This window comes from Mus caroli, unplaced genomic scaffold, assembly GCF_978045245.1.
Source record: "Mus caroli unplaced genomic scaffold, Mus_caroli_1 scaffold_2, whole genome shotgun sequence".
Classification (NCBI taxonomy): Eukaryota; Metazoa; Chordata; class Mammalia; order Rodentia; family Muridae; genus Mus; species Mus caroli.
This window is the reverse complement of record NW_028227257.1, coordinates 69075188-69094587: the sequence shown is the minus strand read 5'-3', so window position 1 is coordinate 69094587 and position 19400 is coordinate 69075188. Positions and strand designations below refer to the sequence as shown.

Here is a 19400-nt window from a genome sequence, read left to right as displayed (position 1 = left end):
ATAAAACTAGACATGTCTTTTCAAAGATGAAGAAGTGCTTTTAGCTACTAAACCATCTTTCCACATCTATCTTAATGTATGTTCATTGAACTCTCTTAGTATATAGTAATCCCACTCATTCCAGTTGCTGTCCACTTATTTCTCCTCTTCTGCACCCACTGGTGCTTTTCTTCTTCCCAGATACTCATTCTACTTTCATTTATAAAAATATTTTTAAATGTTTGTTTTCCTGAGCCATTGTCATTTCACTTACCATGATTCATATTTTTATTCTCTTGATGATAGATACTTTAACAGGTTAATAGGGCCAGGAAGTGGTTGGGGAGCAGCAGGAGGAGTTGGGATAGGGGATTTTTGGAGGGGAAACTAGGAAAGGGGATAACATTTGAAATGTAAATAAAGAAAATATCTAATAAAAAAAAGAGAGAAATAAAAATTTGTTTTTTTGTTTTGTGATGGCATTGATTTTTACCGAGTTGCTTTTTTTGTTCTGTTTTTATTTTGTCTTGCTATAGTTTATTTCTTGGTACTAAAGGTTAAAACCAAAGTCTCATGCACGCTAGGGAAGCTCCGCAACACTCAGCTGTATATTTTTTGCCAATTATGTTTATACTTGAAATAGGCTCTTACTAAGTCACTCAGGTTGTCTTTGACTTTTCAATTCTCCCACTTCGGCATCCCAGGGGTATGGAATTACAGATCTGTATTTTGAGCCTAAATTAGTTAGATATGTGTTTGCCAAATGCCTAACCATTCAACCTAACTGATCTCAAAATATCAATGGCATTCATCACAGTACTGGAAATGGGGAGAACCTCTTTAGAACTTGCCAGAGACCTGGCATGGGCTAGACTCTAGGAAGTCTAGTAGACTAACTTTATCTGAGACTCCTAGAAGGGTGGATATGGAGCCATCTCCTGTAGCTATGCATGACCTACTGGAGGGATAAGAATACCAATCCACCCACAAAACCTTCAAGATGGGTCCTGACTACAAGATTAGAAAATAAAATTTTAATGTAGAAAAAAAAAGACATGATCTAAAGAAAACTAATCTTAGGAAAAAGAAAGGGATAAAAGAGGACAAATTGTAGGAACAGGAGAGGTGACAGAGGGCAAATGGGGGCAAAATACACCAAATACAGAGAGTAAAATGTGACATAAAACACATTGTTTGTACAATTTACACTCTCTAATAGAAAACCTAATTCACCAAACAAGTGCTCAGCAGCAAAGGAAACTGCCTCAGATAATTTCAACTCCTCATTCACTGTAAGAATATTATTTAGATTTTTATAAAACACTAATTATGAAAGAGTTATTATCCTATAGAGGGCAAAATTATAAAACCTGAAACAAAATTTAAATGACTTTGGAACTGTTTGTGTATATTAAGAAGTCTGTGTGTAAAATTATACTTAGTGGTACTTGTTGAAAGCATGTAAAGAACTGAGATAATATATTTATAAAGAAGAAAATATATAAAGCTTATGAGAAAACTAGAAGAATATAGTTTCTTTTCTTTGAAAAATAAGGTTTTATTTAACCACGGTGTATTAATATAAATATTGACATTTTAAAATTATTGATCTAAGAAACATCATTTCTACAGTATTTGTTAAAATATTTAGAGATATTTATATGTCCATTTTACACTTCTCTTTTCTTCTCTTTTCAGGTTTGATTCCTTCCCTTTCCTACCTCTAAACTCTCCCATATTAGCCACCCCCGCCACTCTCCTTTGAATTTCTGGCCTCTTTATCCATGAGTTGTTATGGCATGAACATATGTATATGTATATATACATATATACATATGTATATGTATATATATGTATGTATGTATATGTATATATATATATATATATATATATATATATATATATTCCTAAATACTGCCTGATCAGTCCATATATGTTACTTATATGTGTGTTTCAGAGGTAACCATTTTGCTTTGGACATCAATGGGTGTGCTCTTCCTTGGGAAGAACACCTCTCCCACTCTCATCTATTCTCAGTTGCTTCTTGTTCTTTGTGTAGGGATGAGGTCTCACGTGTTTCTCACCATCCACTTTGGCATGTCCATTGGTATCATCCTTGTTTGTCTCACATTTGGGCAGTCATGTTCGTGAAACTTTATGTGTGCCAAAGGACCAGATAGTTTTATATAAGATTGTATATTTTACTGATGTCAAAATCCTCACCTTGTGTTCTGGATTGTATTGCTGTATTAAACAACTGGTTAAACAATGGACACTGTATCTGTGGTTCTTTAATTTTGTATCCCTCAATTCTGTATCCATTCTGTTTCTATCATGTGTTTAGGTTTAGCTTAAAGTAGTACATTTATGATGATAATTTTGCTTGTGTGTCTGCATGTGTATGTGTGTACATGCTCACACACACACACATACACACATGCCCACACACACACTCATACACATACAAAGTTATTTTACTTGTTTCCCTTTTCTGTACTGATTTTGTCTTGATCTTTCATTCATCTGTGTAAGCAAATTGCATATATGACAGTATATTATTTTCAAATCCTTTATATTTCTAATATCTTGTAAGCCACTTACTTTCAACCTTTTGCCAAATGTTCTGCTCTTCAAGCCAAAGAGTTCTGGAACACTGAATATCAATGTTTGTAAGGAAATAGAATCACTCTAAATTTTGTGTTTCTATTATTTTCTCATCATACAGCAATGAACCATGTCTAATATATATATATATTATATCAAGCAAGCAATAGTTTTCCCTGTGATGGGATTCAAAGCAAACCATCAAAGAAGCCAAAATAAGGCTTGCAGGACAGTGAAAATCCATGCGGGCCTACATAGTAAATGGACAGCTAAGAGTGCACTAACTTACTTTGTCTCTATTTATTACTATATATTTCTTAGTATTGAGTATAAACATAATTTAATAGATACCAAACAGGTATTATCAATGATCTTAATAAGTCCAATACATCAAACCTCAAAGTTAAGAAAATATTATCATAGTCACACAGAGACTCTCATCAAACAGAACAATTTGTCAAAATCAATTCTGCATCTATTAATAGTTGACTCTTGGGAAGAACAATATTTATGTAAGGCATTGTTTCTATAGAAAATCAATAATGATGTAGATATTGGATTTTATGCCCAGTCTTATTAATTATATTAATTATATTATATGTGACTATTGAGAAGGGTGTTGTTTCCCCAATTTCTTTCTCAGCCTGTTTATTCTTTGTGTAGAGAAAGGCCATTGACTTGTTTGAGTTAATTTTATATCCAGCTACTCACTGAAGCTGTTTATCAGGTTGAGGAGTTCTCTGGTGGAATTTTCAGGGTCACTTATATATACTATCATATCATCTGCAAAAAGTGATATTTTGACTTTATCTTTTCCAATTTGTATCCCATTGATGTCCTTTTGTTGTCGAATTGCTCTGGCTAGGACTTCAAGTACAATGTTGAATAGGTATGGGGAGAGTGGACAGCCTTGTCTAGTCCCTGATTTTAGTGGGATTGCTTCAAGCTTCTCACCATTTACTTTGATGTTGGCTACTGGTTTGCTGTAGATTGCTTTTATCATGGTTAGGTATGGGCCTTGAATTCCTGACCTTTCCAAGACTTTTATCATGAATGGGTGTTGGATCTTCTCGAATGCTTTTTCCGCATTTAATGAGATGATCATGTGGTTTTTGTCTTTGAGTTTATTTATATACTGGATTACGTTGATGGATTTCCGTATATTGAACCATCCCTGCATCCCTGAAATAAAACCTACTTGGTCAGGATGGATGATTGCTTTAATGTGTTCTTGGATTCGGTTAGTGAGAATTTTATTGAGTATTTTTGCATCAATATTCATAAGGGAAATTGGTCTGAAGTTCTCTATCACCAGAGGTCTTAGGATCCCATGGGGTATCTTGTGTGGGTTCTTGCCGGTGTCAGGAGACTCCGCTGGCAAGGCACCCTGGTGCTCGAGTGGACCAGAAGGGACTTGTGCCCCTGCTCAGGCCAGGTTGTCTGCTTCCCTAGTTAATGCATTCTCAGGTCTGGCGCGATTGGATTGGAGAAGACACTGTGTTCAACTCACCAGAGTATTTTATTGAGTATTTTTGCATCAATATTCATAAGGGAAATTGGTCTGAATTTCTCTATCACCAGACTCCGCTGGCAAGGCACCCTGGTGCACGAGTGGACAGGAAGGCTCAACCAGACTTTCAAAGAAGACCTAATACCAATATTACTCAAACTATTCCATAAAATAGAAACAGAAGGAACACTGCATAACTCGTTCTATGAAGTCAAAATTACTCTGAAATTTAAACCACACAGGGACCCGACCAAAAAAGAGAACTTCAGACCAATCTCACTTATTAATATCAATGGAAAAATACTCAATCAAATTCTGGCAAGCTGAATCCAAGAACAAATCAAAGCCATCATTCACCATGATCAAGTAGGCTTCATCCCAGGGATATGAGGTTGGTTCAATATGAAAATCCATTAACTTAATATACTATATACACAAACTCAAAGAAAAAAATCATATGATCATCTCCTTAGATGCATAAAAATCATTTGAAAAAATAAAAAAACCCTTCATGTTAAAAATATTGGAGAGATCAGGAATTCAAGGCCCATACTTAAACATAATAAAAGCAATTTACTGCAAACCAACAGCCAATATCAAATTAAATGGAGAGATACTTAAAGCAATCCTACTAAAATCGGGGACAAGACAAGGATGGCCACTTTCACCTTATCTATTCAATAACTCAAAGTGCTAGATAGAACAATAAGACAACAAAAAGGGATCAAGGGGATATAAATTGACGAATAAGAAATAAAGGTATCACTGTTTGCAGGTGATATGATAGTATACTTAAATGACCCCAAAAATTCTACCAGAGAACTTCTCCAACTGATAAACAACTTCAGCAAAATGCTGGGATAAAAAAATTAACTCAAATACATCAGTAGATTTCCTTTATACAAATGATAAACAGAGTGAGAAAGAATTTAGGGAAACAATTCTCTTCACAATATCCACAAATAATATAAAATATCTTGGGTAACTCCAACCAAACAAGTGAAAGATATGTATCACAATAACACTAAGTTTCTTAAGAAAGAAATTGAAGATCTCAGAAAATGAAGAGCTCTCCCATGCTCATGAATTGGCAGAATTAACATAGTAAACATGGCCAACCTACCAAAGGCAATCTACAAATACAATGCAATCCCCATCAAAATCCCAACACAATTTTTCAAAGGCATGGAAAGAGAAGTTCTCAAATTCATCTGGAAAGGCAAAAAACAGAGAATAGCAAAATCAATTCTTAACAATAAAAGAACTGCTGGGGTATCACCATCCTTGACCTCAAGCTCTACTACAAAGAAATAGTAATACAAACTGCAGGGGTGTTAATCAGTGTAATAGTATTGAAGACGCAGAATTAAAACCACACATGTACAGACACTTGATCTTTGACAAAGAAGCCAAAAATATACAATGGAAAAAAGTAGTCATCTTCAACAAACTGTGCTGGTCTAACTGGCTGTATATATGTAGAAAAATGAAAATAGACCAAATTTTTTCAAAGCTCAAATCCAAGTGGATCAAGGACATCCACATTAAACCAGAAACATCAAATCTAATAGAAGAGAAAGTGGGAAAGAGTCTTGAACTCATTGGAGCAAGGCAAAATTTCCTAAACAGAGCTCCAATGGCTCACACTCTAAAAATGACCAAGTATGCATTCATAATTGGACCTCATGAAATGGGAAATCTTCTGTAAGGCAAAGGACATAGTTAATAAGACAAAACGGCACTACAGATTGAGAACAATTCTTCATTAACACCACATCCAATAGAGGACTATTATTCAAAATGTATAAAGAACTCAAGAAGCTAGCCACCAAAAAAACTAACAACCCAGTTTAAAATGGGGAATAGAACTAAACAGAGAATTCACAACAGAGGAATCTCAAATGGCTGAGAAGTACCTAAAGAAATGTTCAAAGTCCTTAGTGATCAGAGAAATGCAAATCAAAATGATCCTGAGATCCCTCCTTATACCAATCAGAATGGCTCAGATCAAACCCTCAGGTGGAAACACATGTTGGTGAGGATGTGGAGATTGAAAACTGGTACAACCACTTTGGAAATCAATCTGGAGGTTCATCAGAAAATTGGAAATAGATCTACCCAGCAATACCACTCTTGCAATTATACCCCAAAGATGCTCCAAAAGGCCACAGGGGCACATGTTCCATTATGTTCATCATGACCTTACTTGTGATAGCCAAAGGCTGAAAACATTTCAGATGTCCCACAACAGAAGAATGGATTCAGAAAATATGGTTCGTTTTCACAATTGAATACTTATCAGCTCTTAAGAACAAGGACATCCTGAGTTTTGAAGGCAAATGGATGGAACTAGACAATATCATCCTGAGTGAGGTAACTCAGACCCAAAAGGACATGCATAGTATGTACTCACTAATAAGTGGATATAAGCAGAAAAACAGAAAAGTACACAAGATACAGTCCACGGACTCAAAATGTCAACAAGCTGAAGTTCCCAAGTGAGGATGCCTCAGTCCCACTTGGGAAGGAGAAAAAAGCAAACACAAGAAGGGAGGGAGGGAGGGAGGGAGGGAGGGAGGGAGGGAGGGAGGGAGGGAGGGAGGGAGGGAGGGAAGAGGGACTTGGGAAGGAAAGGGTACAAGATAGGGAAAGAGTGGAACATGATCTGGTATTGGGTGGGGGGAAAAGTCTGAAGCCTTGAAGGCCATCAGAAAGAATCAAAAGAGGCAACCTGTCTTCCTGCTGGAGGTGGGCTCTATAAGTTCCCTCTCCCTCCTGTCAGGCATTTCATCTATTGACTGATTATTAAAACTGTTGTACTTAATTTAATAATTAAACACATTAGACATTTAAAATATTTGTAAATACTAATATGTGGCTGTTGGTCAGTGAGTCTTCAGATTTGCCTAAAATAACCCAAACTATTGCCTTTGCCCTTGTTTGATGTCCAAGAAATCCATGCAGATCAACAAGATATAGGAGGCTTCATCTTAGAGATACAGGGCTAGTTTAACATACATAAAGAACAACATGTAACACACATTAACATAAATAGCTACTGGAGCAGGAACACATCACTGGAGTGCGAAGGAAGATAGGGAAGTGAAGACATAATGTAATTATACTTAATTTAGAAAAAAATAAATGAACAAAAACTCAGTAGTAAAGGTACTAAAAGCATGTGGGACAATATTAGTTTTTTTTTTTTTCTTAAAAAGGAAAAGATGAAGAATTGGTGCAGTTCTTTCTCTGGATCCTGAAATGTGGAGAATGGTCGCTATAGCTACAGTGGGGGAGGTCAGCTTTATTGATCGACCTTTGACTTTTCTTTTATTTAGATTGGTGCTTAGCCTACATTTAACAAGTGTTCGATATCTTTCAGAGTCTTCCTCACTTAAGTAGCTTTCTTTCTTTACAGGTACCTCTCTCTAGTGGCTACATTTAACTTTATATTCTGTGAGCTAGATCTTTTCAAAATCCCCCAATTGCCTCTTTGGAAGGGCTAACCATTCTATCTTGGGGGAATCTCCTAAGTTCATAGGAATGTGGTAAAGAATCAGCAATGAAATCTGTTCACCATAGGACTTCTATTCAACCTTTCCTCTTCTCTGAAACACTAAACATTGCACTGGAAAAATGTGCTTCAGAATTATCTTCCTTAATTTCAAACATCAAATAGTGGCTCCAGATGTTGATTCATCTACTGACCTCTGGCCCTGGGTTATTAGTTTCCTGTTCTATTCTCAGATGAACACATGGACTCCTGCCTGCAGAGTGGGCCTTAGTGTTTCACTGCCTGCATGAAGACCTGTTATATCTGAACTTTTCACTACAGAAATTAAAGAAACTTCTGCACCTGTAACTGTACTTTAGGGGGGCTTATTGTTCAGGCCACTGGTATATTAAATTCAGGCTGCCTAACTAGTAGTTTTTCCTCAGGGGAGATCAATTTTAAACAAATATTTAAGGAAACACATTCTGGGATGTGGACTTTTGTCTTTGCAGAACTATTTCTGAGACCTGGGACACAAGAGCATAAAAATGAGGCAGACAGAACTGAAAATACTGATAAAGTTTATAATAGCTCATTTATAAGAAATTCCAAAAAGAGAGGCTACAAGGGAACAAGGAAACACCTGTTCCCTAAAATACTTCATGAAAATCAGCAACACAGAGTCATTACAAACATTTAACAATGTCCCATTTTGCTCCAACAAGAACCAACATTTAATAAGTTTAAAGTTAGAAAGGAAGTTCTTTCTGAAACCTGCTTTCTTTAATCATCCCAAGCTACTTGGGATAAATAAGTAGTTACTTGGCCCCTTGTTGGTCACAATAATGAATTTCTTTCTCCCTTTGATGATCATTAGTCACCAAATTATCAAACTCTATGAACCTAAGTAGCTCTTAAATATGGCCTCAATTATTTACAAGTAACTACAGACAATTGAGTAGAGCTGGGAGAACACAATAGATTGATTTTATTCTTTGCATGATAATTTCAGCTTCTGTTAATGAGTGTTCTATTGCTGTGAAGAAACAGATTGACCATGCCAGCTCTTATAAAGGAAAGCATTTAATTGGAGATAGCTTGTAGTTTCAGAGACTTAATCCATTCTCATCATTGTGAGTAGCATAGCAGCATGCAGGCACACATGATACTGGAGAAATAGTTGAGAGATCCACATACAGATGCATGCATAACAGGAAGAAAGAGACTCTGAACTTGAAATAGGCTTTTGAAATCGCAAATCCTTCCTTCAGTTGGACACTTCCTCAAACAAGGTCATGCCTTCTAATCCTTCTCAAGTAATGCCACTCCCTAATGACTAAGTATTCAAATATATGAGTCTATAAAAGCTATTCTTATTCAAGGCTTTTAGCCTTATCATAATGTAAAATGCATTCAGTCCAACTTCAAAAGTCTCCATCGTTTAGCACAAGCTCAGCGTTTTGAAGTCCAAAATACAAAGTCTCTTCTGAGACTCATGATGTTCTCTTAACTGTATCCCCCAATAAAATTAAAATAAAAAATTTGATCACATACTTTCAACACCAATTGCACAGAATATACATTTCCATTCCAAGAGGGAGAAAAGGACAGATAGAGAGCAAATACTGGACTAAAGCAAGACTGAGAATCAGCAGGCAAACTCCAAACTCATCATCTCCATGTCAAAGAACTTGCTGTGGTTTGAATGAGTAGTTCTTCTTTCCGATGGGTTTATAGATTTAAATACTTGATCACTAGGAAGTGGCACTATTAGAAAGGATTATGAGATGTGGTCTTGTTTAAGAAAGCATAATCGTGAAGAAGGGCTTTGAGGTTTTAAACCCCATGTCAAAACCAATGCAAAGCCCCTTCTCTTCCTGCTTCCTGGGGATCCATATGTAGAACTCTCAACTACCCTCCAGCACCATGTCTGCCTGCATGCCACCATGATCACTACCAATATGAGGATGAAGTAATCCTCTGAAACTCCAAGCAAGCCCCAATCAAATGCTTTCTTTTACAAGACGTGCAGAAGTCATCATCACAGCAATAGAACACTGACTAGGACATATCTTTTCAGATCTCTGATTCCTTTTAGCTTTGTTGAATGAAACATACTTGTTTTTCTTTTAGAATGGTTCCATCAATAGTCTGAAGCGTTCCTTGGCAGTGTCCACAACTCCCCAACATCATGGAGTCTCCAAAGCAAACTAGGGCTCACCTGCATACAATAGCCTTTCTGGATTCATGCAAGAACACACCTGACACATGACAAACGTGACCTCAGGAGCTTTCCTTAGCTGTGGAGGGAGAGCCCACAATTTCCCTATTGTATTCTTGACTCTACAACCCAAGTTTGGCTGCTTGCTAGGCTAGAACTTGGCCCCTCATTCAAATGCCTTTTTATCAAGTTCCTCTTTTTGATGGTTTCCTTCACTGCTTAAACTTTTCTTTAACTCTTTTGCACAAAATGGGAGATTATCTGCGTGGGTTCTTTTCCTCAGGTCACCATTCTTTTTATTCCATTTAGTGACAGGCTTCTCTTTTAATCTCCTTGAGCACTGGTCTCAAATCCATTGTACTTCCTTGTGCACTTTTTCTCCTCAAACTCAGCTTTCTCCTTGATCAGCGTTCTCCTTTTCATTATAGCTCAGAATAAGACAGAGTCAATACTAAGTTATATTGAAATCCATTTGCCAATGCCATTGATGCAAAACTCTTAAATTTAGCCTAAGGCACATTTTTTAAAAAGGACAGAATTTTAGCCACATTCTTCACCAAAGTATCACAAAAACAGTCTATAGGCTAGTTACTAATATTCTTCAACCATGAAACTTCTGGAGCTGGGCCTCCACGGTCATTAAGTCATCACTATCTTCTATGTTCCTACTACAGTGGATCATTAATCCCTGCTCAAAATATCCAACTGCTTTTCTAGTCCAAAATCACAAAGTCTTCCATATTCCTCTAACAAACAACATGGGCAGACCTGTCACAGCAATATCCCTATCCCTGGTGCCAACTTTGGTCTTAGTGAATATTCTATTGCTGTGAAGAGACACCATGACCATAGCAACTCTTATGAGGGAAAGCATTTAACTAAAGCTTTCTTACAGTTTCAGAGGTTTCGTTCACTCTCTTTAAGGGGGAAAAGGTGGACCATGGCTGCAGGCAGGCAGACATGGTACTATAGCTGAGAGTTCTACATATAGATACTCAGGCAGCAAGTAGAAGACCTGGCTTGAGCTTTTAAAAGTTCAAAGCCAATCTCCAGTTACACACTTTGTCTAAGAAAACTACCTCTTCTAATTCTCAAGTAGTGCTACTCCCTGATGATTAAGAATTCAAATATTATTATTATAGACCATTATTACTCAAATATCATCAATTCCAATGAAATATTTGCCCTTCATGATGTTCTTTATATCATGGCTTCATTCTTCATGACATCATATCATTGGTTTCTCTAATTATCAGATTTGGATTCCTAAATTTTCAATTAGAGAGGTTTTTTTTTCTTCCTTTCCATTTATTTATTTATTTATTTATTTATTTATTTATTTATTTATTTATTTATTTATTATTAACTTTACATCCAAATCACAGCAACCCCTCTCATCCCAGAGCCCTCTCACACTCCCCCTCTCTCATTCTCCATCCTCATTCTCCTCTGAAAATGGAGAGGTTCACCCCTGGGTACCAAACCTACCTTCGCAGATCTAGTCACTGTAGAATAAGGCATTTCCTCTCCTACTGAGGCCACACAAGGCACCTAGTTAGGGAAACAGTACCACAGACAGTCAACAGTTCTAGGGACAGCCCCTGCTCCAGTTGTTAGGAGACCTGAATGAAGACTAAGCTGCACATCTGCTACATATGTGCAGGATACCTAGGTTGAACCCATGTATGCTCTTTGGCTAGTGTTTCAGTTTGTGGGAGCTGCTAAGGGTATAGATTAGTTGACACTGTTGGTCTTCTTTTTGAGTTCCTATCCCTCTGGGTTTCTCAGTCTTTCCTTCGTTTCTTCCACAAGACATCTACAACTCTGTCTAAAGATCAGCTGGTACTTTTGACATCTGCTTTGGTCAGCTGCTGGGCTGATCCTCTAGAAATCACTTATGCTAGGCTCTTGTATACAAGCATTACAGAGTATCATTAATAGTGCCAGAGATTGGTTCTTCTCCATGGGACAGAAGTCAAATTGGGCCAGTAATTGGTTGGTAATTCCTCCGGTCTCTGCTCTATTTTTGTACCTGCACTTCTTATGTCAGGAGAAATTTGTGGTCAAAGTTTTTCTGAGTGGGTGGGTGTTCTTATTCCTCCACTGGGAGTCCTGTCTAGTCACTGAGGTTGCCACTTCAGGCTCCGTATTTCCTACTGTTAGATCCCCTAGAGTTTGCCCTATTCCAGGTCCCTAGCATGTCCCACAGTTCAGGGATATTGTCCCTCCCACTGATGATTTCTCTTCACTCTCCCATCCTTCTTTCCCTGGCTTTTCTATCACTCCTAGACATATACACAAAATATGGGTTTCTTATATAACATTAAACATTCTGAAGTTGTTACTCAATACTTACATTCTCAATTTTTTAAAAAATCAAGTTACAGAATATCTGCATTCTTTGGTCATTTTAAGTTCTGCATCAGCAAAGGTAGATTTCACTGCAGAAACATCACAAACACAATAGCAACTAAAACAGTGCTGTTTCAATGGGAATAACTGAGTAGATGATATTGAGGCTTTCCATGTTCTCTTTCCATTATGATTAAAGAAGTAGATTCGTATGTGAGAGTGTTAGATTTTAGTTTTTCTTTTTAAATATATCTGGAAGATGTATTCTTCAGTTTTAATCTCATATGGATGTTATATCACATTGTATCGTACTCTATTATGTTTTATTGTATTATATTATGGTTATTTTTCAAAAATTTTGGTTGAACTAGCATCCCTTCTTTTTCTGTTGACCTAAGAAGAAAGCCTTTCCTTCTTCTGAACAAGAGAAAATGAAGTGCAGAGTTCTAAACAACACAGTTTTAAAGAAGTACACTTATAAACAAACGCAGAGCTTTCACCGTTTCAATGAAACCTCAGTGAGATCAGATTATGACTCTACATAAATGACAAAGACCCACCGAGACCGGTACCATGTTTTCATTCATATAGTGTTAAATGATGGTCTCCTTGGGTATCCAGACCCTTCATTTAAGTAACTCAAAACAACTACCTATATCTCCCAAAATTTCTAAACAAATTGACCCGATGACTTACAAGTTTAACTTATAATAGATCAACTCAAATGATAAAATAGTGATTTTCAAATATACCTATATCCTCTGGTTTTGCAGAACATTCAGTCTTTCTTGGACAAACATTTGTCAAAACAAAACAATAAGAACTTTTATCTTTTCCATACTAACAAGTGAAGTGTATTTTCAGATAATTAGTTTTAGACTATTTTTAATTTGATATATGAATCCAGAGTATAAATACAGCTATCCACTTTCGGAATATTTTTTATTCTATTTCAAGCAATTCATAAAAAAAGATTATAAATCCTCAAGGAGGTTATTTTAAACCTAACACATTACACAGAATATTCTTATTTTTTCCCTTTTAGATAACCAGACAATTCTTTTGATACTTCGCTCTTGGGGAAACCAACAGCTCATGATCCAATTCCCAATAGAAACTATTAATGAACTGGGTATTGGACACCTTCCCAGCGCCAAAGGGTCACTCTCCTGAGCAAATAATTAGCTTCTTTGCCACTATAAACAGTCATACATATATCTTTGTCTTCAGGGGCATTGCTTATAGAAATGAATAATAATCTACTTAAATTTCCTTTTTCTTCAAAGCATACCTGCTGTTACTTTAGAGAAGGTAAGGGGTGGTTTACATTTAAAACCTGCCGATTATAGTTGTTTCAGTCTTGCTAACTCTAATCTCCCATCTGTAAAATAATTATGTCAGACATGTCACCTTTCAAGAGTATTTTTACCCTTTTAATTTTAAACTATCACAGAATAGTTTTGTGATTTCATTTAAATATATTGGTTTATATAATTAATCTCATGCTCACAACTTTTTGGTATTTTTTTAATTTGCTTTTTTGGTATGAAGATTTTTCAAGAATGTGTGTTTCTGCTTTTTGTAGCCCTGAGACAATTGTGCAATTCATTTCCAACTATGCCAAGCAGATGTCTGGTCTCAGATATTCCTGCATATTAAAGATCATATTACAATCTCAATAATCTCAAGCCTTGTCTGCCAATACTCTGGAGTAATTCTTACCTTTTATTTCAACATTTGAATACTGTAAGTAGTGAATACACTGAAAGACTATCCCAAGACTTAGATATATTCTAGCCCACAGGATCCTAAAAAAAAAATGCATTGAATAGAAATTCTTTTTATTGCAACTGTTCAAGTAGTGGTCTAGATGTTTGAAAAAAAGAAAAAAAAATGGCAAAGTCTATCAAGGGCACAGGGTAGGGAAAGGACTAGTTGTTTACGAAGTAGGATGTGTAGTTTTATGCCAAACTGAGTATGAGTTCAAAGACTAACAGAATCCTTTCAGTAAAGCAAAGTGATCGTATCAAATATATAGTATTCTGAGATTTTACAACTGTTTCTCCTAATCATTTGTAGAGTAATACTGATGAACAGTGCACTAGAGTTTAAGACATCTACCCTCTGATCTGTAGTTCTGTATGTTTTGCTCTTGATGCTGTTAAACACTAGGCTGTTTTATGCAGAATCAAGTGTTAAATGCGTTTTCTCACAGTTGTTCCCAGTTTTCATGTAAATCTATGATTCCATTAGTATGCTTTGTTTAACACACGTCTATGTATCTTGTTTGAAGTGATACTTATCCCTAGACCTTGAATAATAGACAAATTTTAAGTCACCACCACCAGGAAAACCATCAAACACTATGGGGACTTGGTTTCTGATGCACTCCTCGAAGCTCCATGCTGTGATCAACAGTTCTGAAGGGAAAGGAATACAGCACTATATTTTGCTTTTGTTTTGATTTTATATTTTGAGATGAAGCTGAGAAGTTGTTTTGTTGTATTTTTACTATTTTTACACATAAATTCTCTAGAAACATGTGGATTTAATAATAATATATAAAAATAACTCAAAATGCTTGTAAGATAAAAAGACCTTCATTTATTTAAGTTCTCATTCTTTATAATTAGCACAAATAGAAAGCAACAGATATAAAGTGTATTAAATTAATTTCCACGATAGTTTTGGGGAAAATATAATGTAAATATAGGTTAGAAGTCTAAGAACAAAATCATGAATGCACTAATATTGCAAAAATTGTTTCGCAGTGTATATGGTACAATAACCAAGAACTTGAATGGGTATTTAAGGATTTTTATATGTAATAATGTAGGAAACAATGCAGAAATTGAAAGCTAACCAAAATTGTTTCATATTATAGATTAGGAAAGGAATCCAACTGATTAGTCTCCAGATTCATACCAAAGTATAATCTCTTTTTGTCCCATTTCATTATGCTTCTCTGTACTTGATCATTCATTCTATCTTTTTAAAAATAATCTCTTTCAATAATTGTTGAGCAGGGACAAAACCAACAGACATGCTAGCATTGGTGGAGGAAAGCTTCGATCTTCAATAAAGAATTACAAGTAACTAAGGAGTGCTGATAGTCGGGGAAATAGCCTTCCTGAGGGAAGAACACACTAACTGATTATCCAATAGTGTATGTTCATCCCTGGCAACATACACACAAATCACATCGTTCGGATTGAGTAAATTAATATCCCAGTGCACCTCACTACTCTGGCTCACGCTGAGCCTGATGAGGTCACAGGGCATCCATTTTTCTTGTAGTTATTTTATTATTACAAGAATTCATTCAGAATGGCACCTCTAGTCAACACAAAACAAGCAGCATGCTTTGTCACTGTTTGAGTAGACTTCCTTAGGAAGTTTTCATCTTAGGGTAGTTTTACATAAAGCCCAATGTTAAAGTATCTTTTATTCCTCTGATATATTGATATAATTATCAATGGAGGCTTACTGCTTCTTTCTTCTAACTGAGGTTTAGTATGGGAAGCTTCTGCCCTCCATGCAATTTTATCTAGGCCTAGAAGGTTTCCAGCTTCTGAGCATTACTGGTGAATAAACTCACCCTTGCTTGCTCTTTCTGAACTCTGGCTGCTGGCCAATTTAGCTGTTCTGGCTCAAAACTCCTCTCCAAACTGACTGATTTAATCTGACTTCTCTCAGATTCTCCTGAATATTTCTGTTTGGCCTAAAACTAACTCTGGCAATATATTCTAATCTTCTTGCTCCTGGCAATTTCATTTTCATTCTCTGGCTCATTCTGTCTTCACCTGTGACTAGCTTGTTCTCTGCAACCTGTCTCTGTACAGCTATCCTGGTAAAAACTGCCCTCGCTTCTGTATCTGAATGCTCTCTCTTAAGTAGCCCCTCTTTTCTCTCTGTTCTCATGAGAGATGGACATCTCTTACTTTTCAAAACTTTCTCTGATTTGCCACTGTGTCTGCCACTCAATTAGACATCACTTTCAAATAGACACATTCTTCTACAAACTAAATTTACCTTCATTGTTTGTGATTTTAAGTCTGTACGAAGGGAGTGTCTGTATTCTATCCAGAAGGATTAAATGTGGGTGCTAAGGCTGAGCTACACCACAACAAACAGGTTTTTCTAGTAAACAACAAAATCTCCAGGTTCACAGTGTGATCTAATATCCTGCAACAGCCCAAGAAAATTAAACACAGCCCTTTACTGATTTAAATGTATCTTGCTCCTAGATATCATTTGTGACATAAAAATGTGTAATAAAATCACTAACATTCTTTATTTCATCAGTGACAGGTTAACCCTAGTTTTCAAACAGCTTTGATAAATCTGTCATCTCTTTAAATCACTAGATAATTTGATATTTGAGGGGAAAATAGATATGAACGCAGTATGTGCATCAAAATATTCCTTAAATCTAAAAATAGAATTAGAAGCTCTGAAACCTGAAATGCTATCACTATAACTGGAAATGATGGGCTATGCTAATTACTTTCCAACAATGTTTAAGTAATAATCTTAAAGTCCATCATCAAGTTTTATTTTGTTATTATAGCCAACTGTGTATATTTGATATATTCATACCTATTTGCTTTCATTTAAACTGCCTTAAAGCCTTACTTAAAACAGTCAATAAAGTGTTATTAGTATTTGTGACTGGAGATATTTTCTGTACAAGTAGTATTTCAGAGAAGTATTTCACAACAAGGTATGGAGATAAAATTATTGACATATTGTTTAAGGGTTAAAATATCTTCTCTCTTGTGAATTATAAATAAACCAATTTCATTGAGCTTTTGCTCTCTGCTTTGTATGGAGAAGTATTGTCCACTCTGAATGATTTGGTGATAATAGTATTATATTTTGATAATTATATTTGTAATTTTTTATTTAACAAGAGAGTAGTATTTTCTTATATTTTATTGATTTCTAACACACATACACATCACACACAGAGAGAGAGAGAGAGAGAGAGAGAGAGTCACATTTCTCAATTCTGTATATCATTGTTTACTTTGCCTGATGGGTTTTTAATATCAATCATGTATATTTTAATCATTTTAATATTATAAAGATATCAGCTTTATTCTCTCTAAACATTGAAATTCAAGCGAAAGATAAGCATGAGTGACGAGCATGTGTAAGAAGTAATTCTTTCTTTTTCTTTCTTCTCTCTCTCTTTACATTTTTTTCTTCTTTTGCTACAGTGGATGAAAGTTCCACATGTGCTAGTAAAGCACTTTATCACTGAGTCATTTTTTTCATCTGTCATAAGTAAGAAATAAGTTAAGTGTCTTGACTCACCTTCCATTCTAATGCCTGATATTCACTTAATTTTATTAGTTTTAAATTTCAGTTTTAAAATAACCTTTTTAAGTTTTGAAAACAATGTTAATGTCCTTACAGAGTCTTTTCATTTTCTGGACTACTGTATTCATTTAGGATTGTTCCCAATATCTCTTTTCATTTCACCTGCACTTGAATTTAATACATTTTATCCTACTACATAAATCGTCTCATGTTTATGTTTTATCAATTGCTATAATTTAATGCAGTATATCATTCTGAGTAGAGCTTTTTTCATACTCCATAAATCTTATATACACTGTGTTCCTCACATTTTGTAAATTGTCTATACCAACTAAAAATACTTATTATTAATAGAAATTGTTTGATAAGCAAATGGTCTACTGTTAAGCAATATCTCTGGTACAATGACTGATTTTAAATTATTAACATTTAATCTTACTTTAATGACTTAAAATAATTCATCTGTCTTTCAGGATTTTTATGTGTTTTCCCGACTTTCTGATCCAATGGACCAAGTGAATGCTTCTGTTGTGCCTGAATTTGTTTTGCTGGGACTTGCACAATCGTTTGGAACACGGATTTTCTTTGGCCTCTTCTTCTCCTTATTTTACGTGGGGATTCTTTTTGGAAACCTCTTCATTGTGTTCATAGTGATTGTTGATTCTCATTTACACTTCCCCATGTATATTCTATTGGCCAACCTTTCGCTCGTTGACTTGGGCCTTTCATCTACAACAATTCCTAGGACAATATCTGACCTTCTTACTAGTTGTAAAGTCATTTCTTTCCACAGCTGCATGACACAAATGTTCTTCATTCATGTGATGGGTGGAGTTGAGATGGTACTGCTCATAGTCATGGCATATGACAGATATATAGCAATCTGCAAGCCTCTTCACTACCTGATGATCATGAATTCCAAAAAATGTATAATTTTGGTAATAGCAGCTTGGGTCATAGGGATGATTCATGCAGTGTCTCAGTTTCTGTTTGTTGTAAATTTACCTTTCTGTGGTCCCTATAATGTAGGAAGTTTTTATTGTGATCTTCCAAGGGTCATTAAACTTGCATGCATGAACCCTTATAAACTAGAATTTGTGGTCTCTGCCAACAGTGGCTTTATTTCTATGTGTACCTTCTTTTTCTTGATTACATCATACATTTTTATCCTGGTCAGTGTACGACAACATTCTTCAACTGATTTATCCAAAGCATTTGTCACCTTGTCAGCTCACATCACTGTAGTGGTTTTGTTTTTCATACCATGCATGTTTCTGTATGTATGGCCTTTTCCGACCAAGTCCCTTGATAATTTCTTTGCTATTGTTGACTTTGTTCTCACTCCTGTCTTAAATCCTACTATCTATACTTTAAGGAATAAAGATATGAGGTTGGCCATCAGAAGGCTAAGTAGACAGGTTTTAAGTTCTAGGGAATTTATATAATAAATTTTATTAGTATACACACTGAAAATGTGAAAAATTATCAATATAAACACTATAGAATAAAAACATTATTTTATTGGGTTTAGAAACAAAAGAATGTACCTATCAAAGAGTTTCAATTAATAAGGAGTTAAAATAACTTCTGCTGGTTACAAAATAAAAGTGTTATATGTTTTCAAATCAACATAACTAAATCTTGTTGGTTTTATATTTTGTATTAAATTGAAGTATTCATATTTATTAAAGTTATAATCAGCAATTATTGCACAAATGTTCATGCTTTTTGGTTTGTATAAATAAAGTGCATATATATATATACACATATATATATATATATATACCTTTATCAGCATCTATATGCAGATAATACAACACTGGTTACTAATATATATATTTCTTGTGGAAATTATGTGGATCCAATGGATAAAATAAAGGTTTATGTAAACCAATAATTTTAATTTAAGACTTATA

General features: G+C 35.3%; 1 protein-coding gene across 1 annotated transcript; it reads left to right on the top strand.

Annotated features, from left to right (window-relative positions):
• The first annotated feature begins 13427 nt into the window (after window positions 1–13427).
• Window positions 13428–18929, top strand: LOC110290159 (olfactory receptor 4F17-like). The gene is made up of 2 exons (XM_021156643.2): window positions 13428–13470; window positions 17958–18929. Exon 2 carries the CDS (start codon window positions 17991–17993, stop codon window positions 18927–18929), a length of 939 nt encoding a protein of 312 aa, XP_021012302.1. The 5' UTR covers window positions 13428–13470; window positions 17958–17990.
• The last annotated feature ends 471 nt before the right edge of the window (window positions 18930–19400 follow it).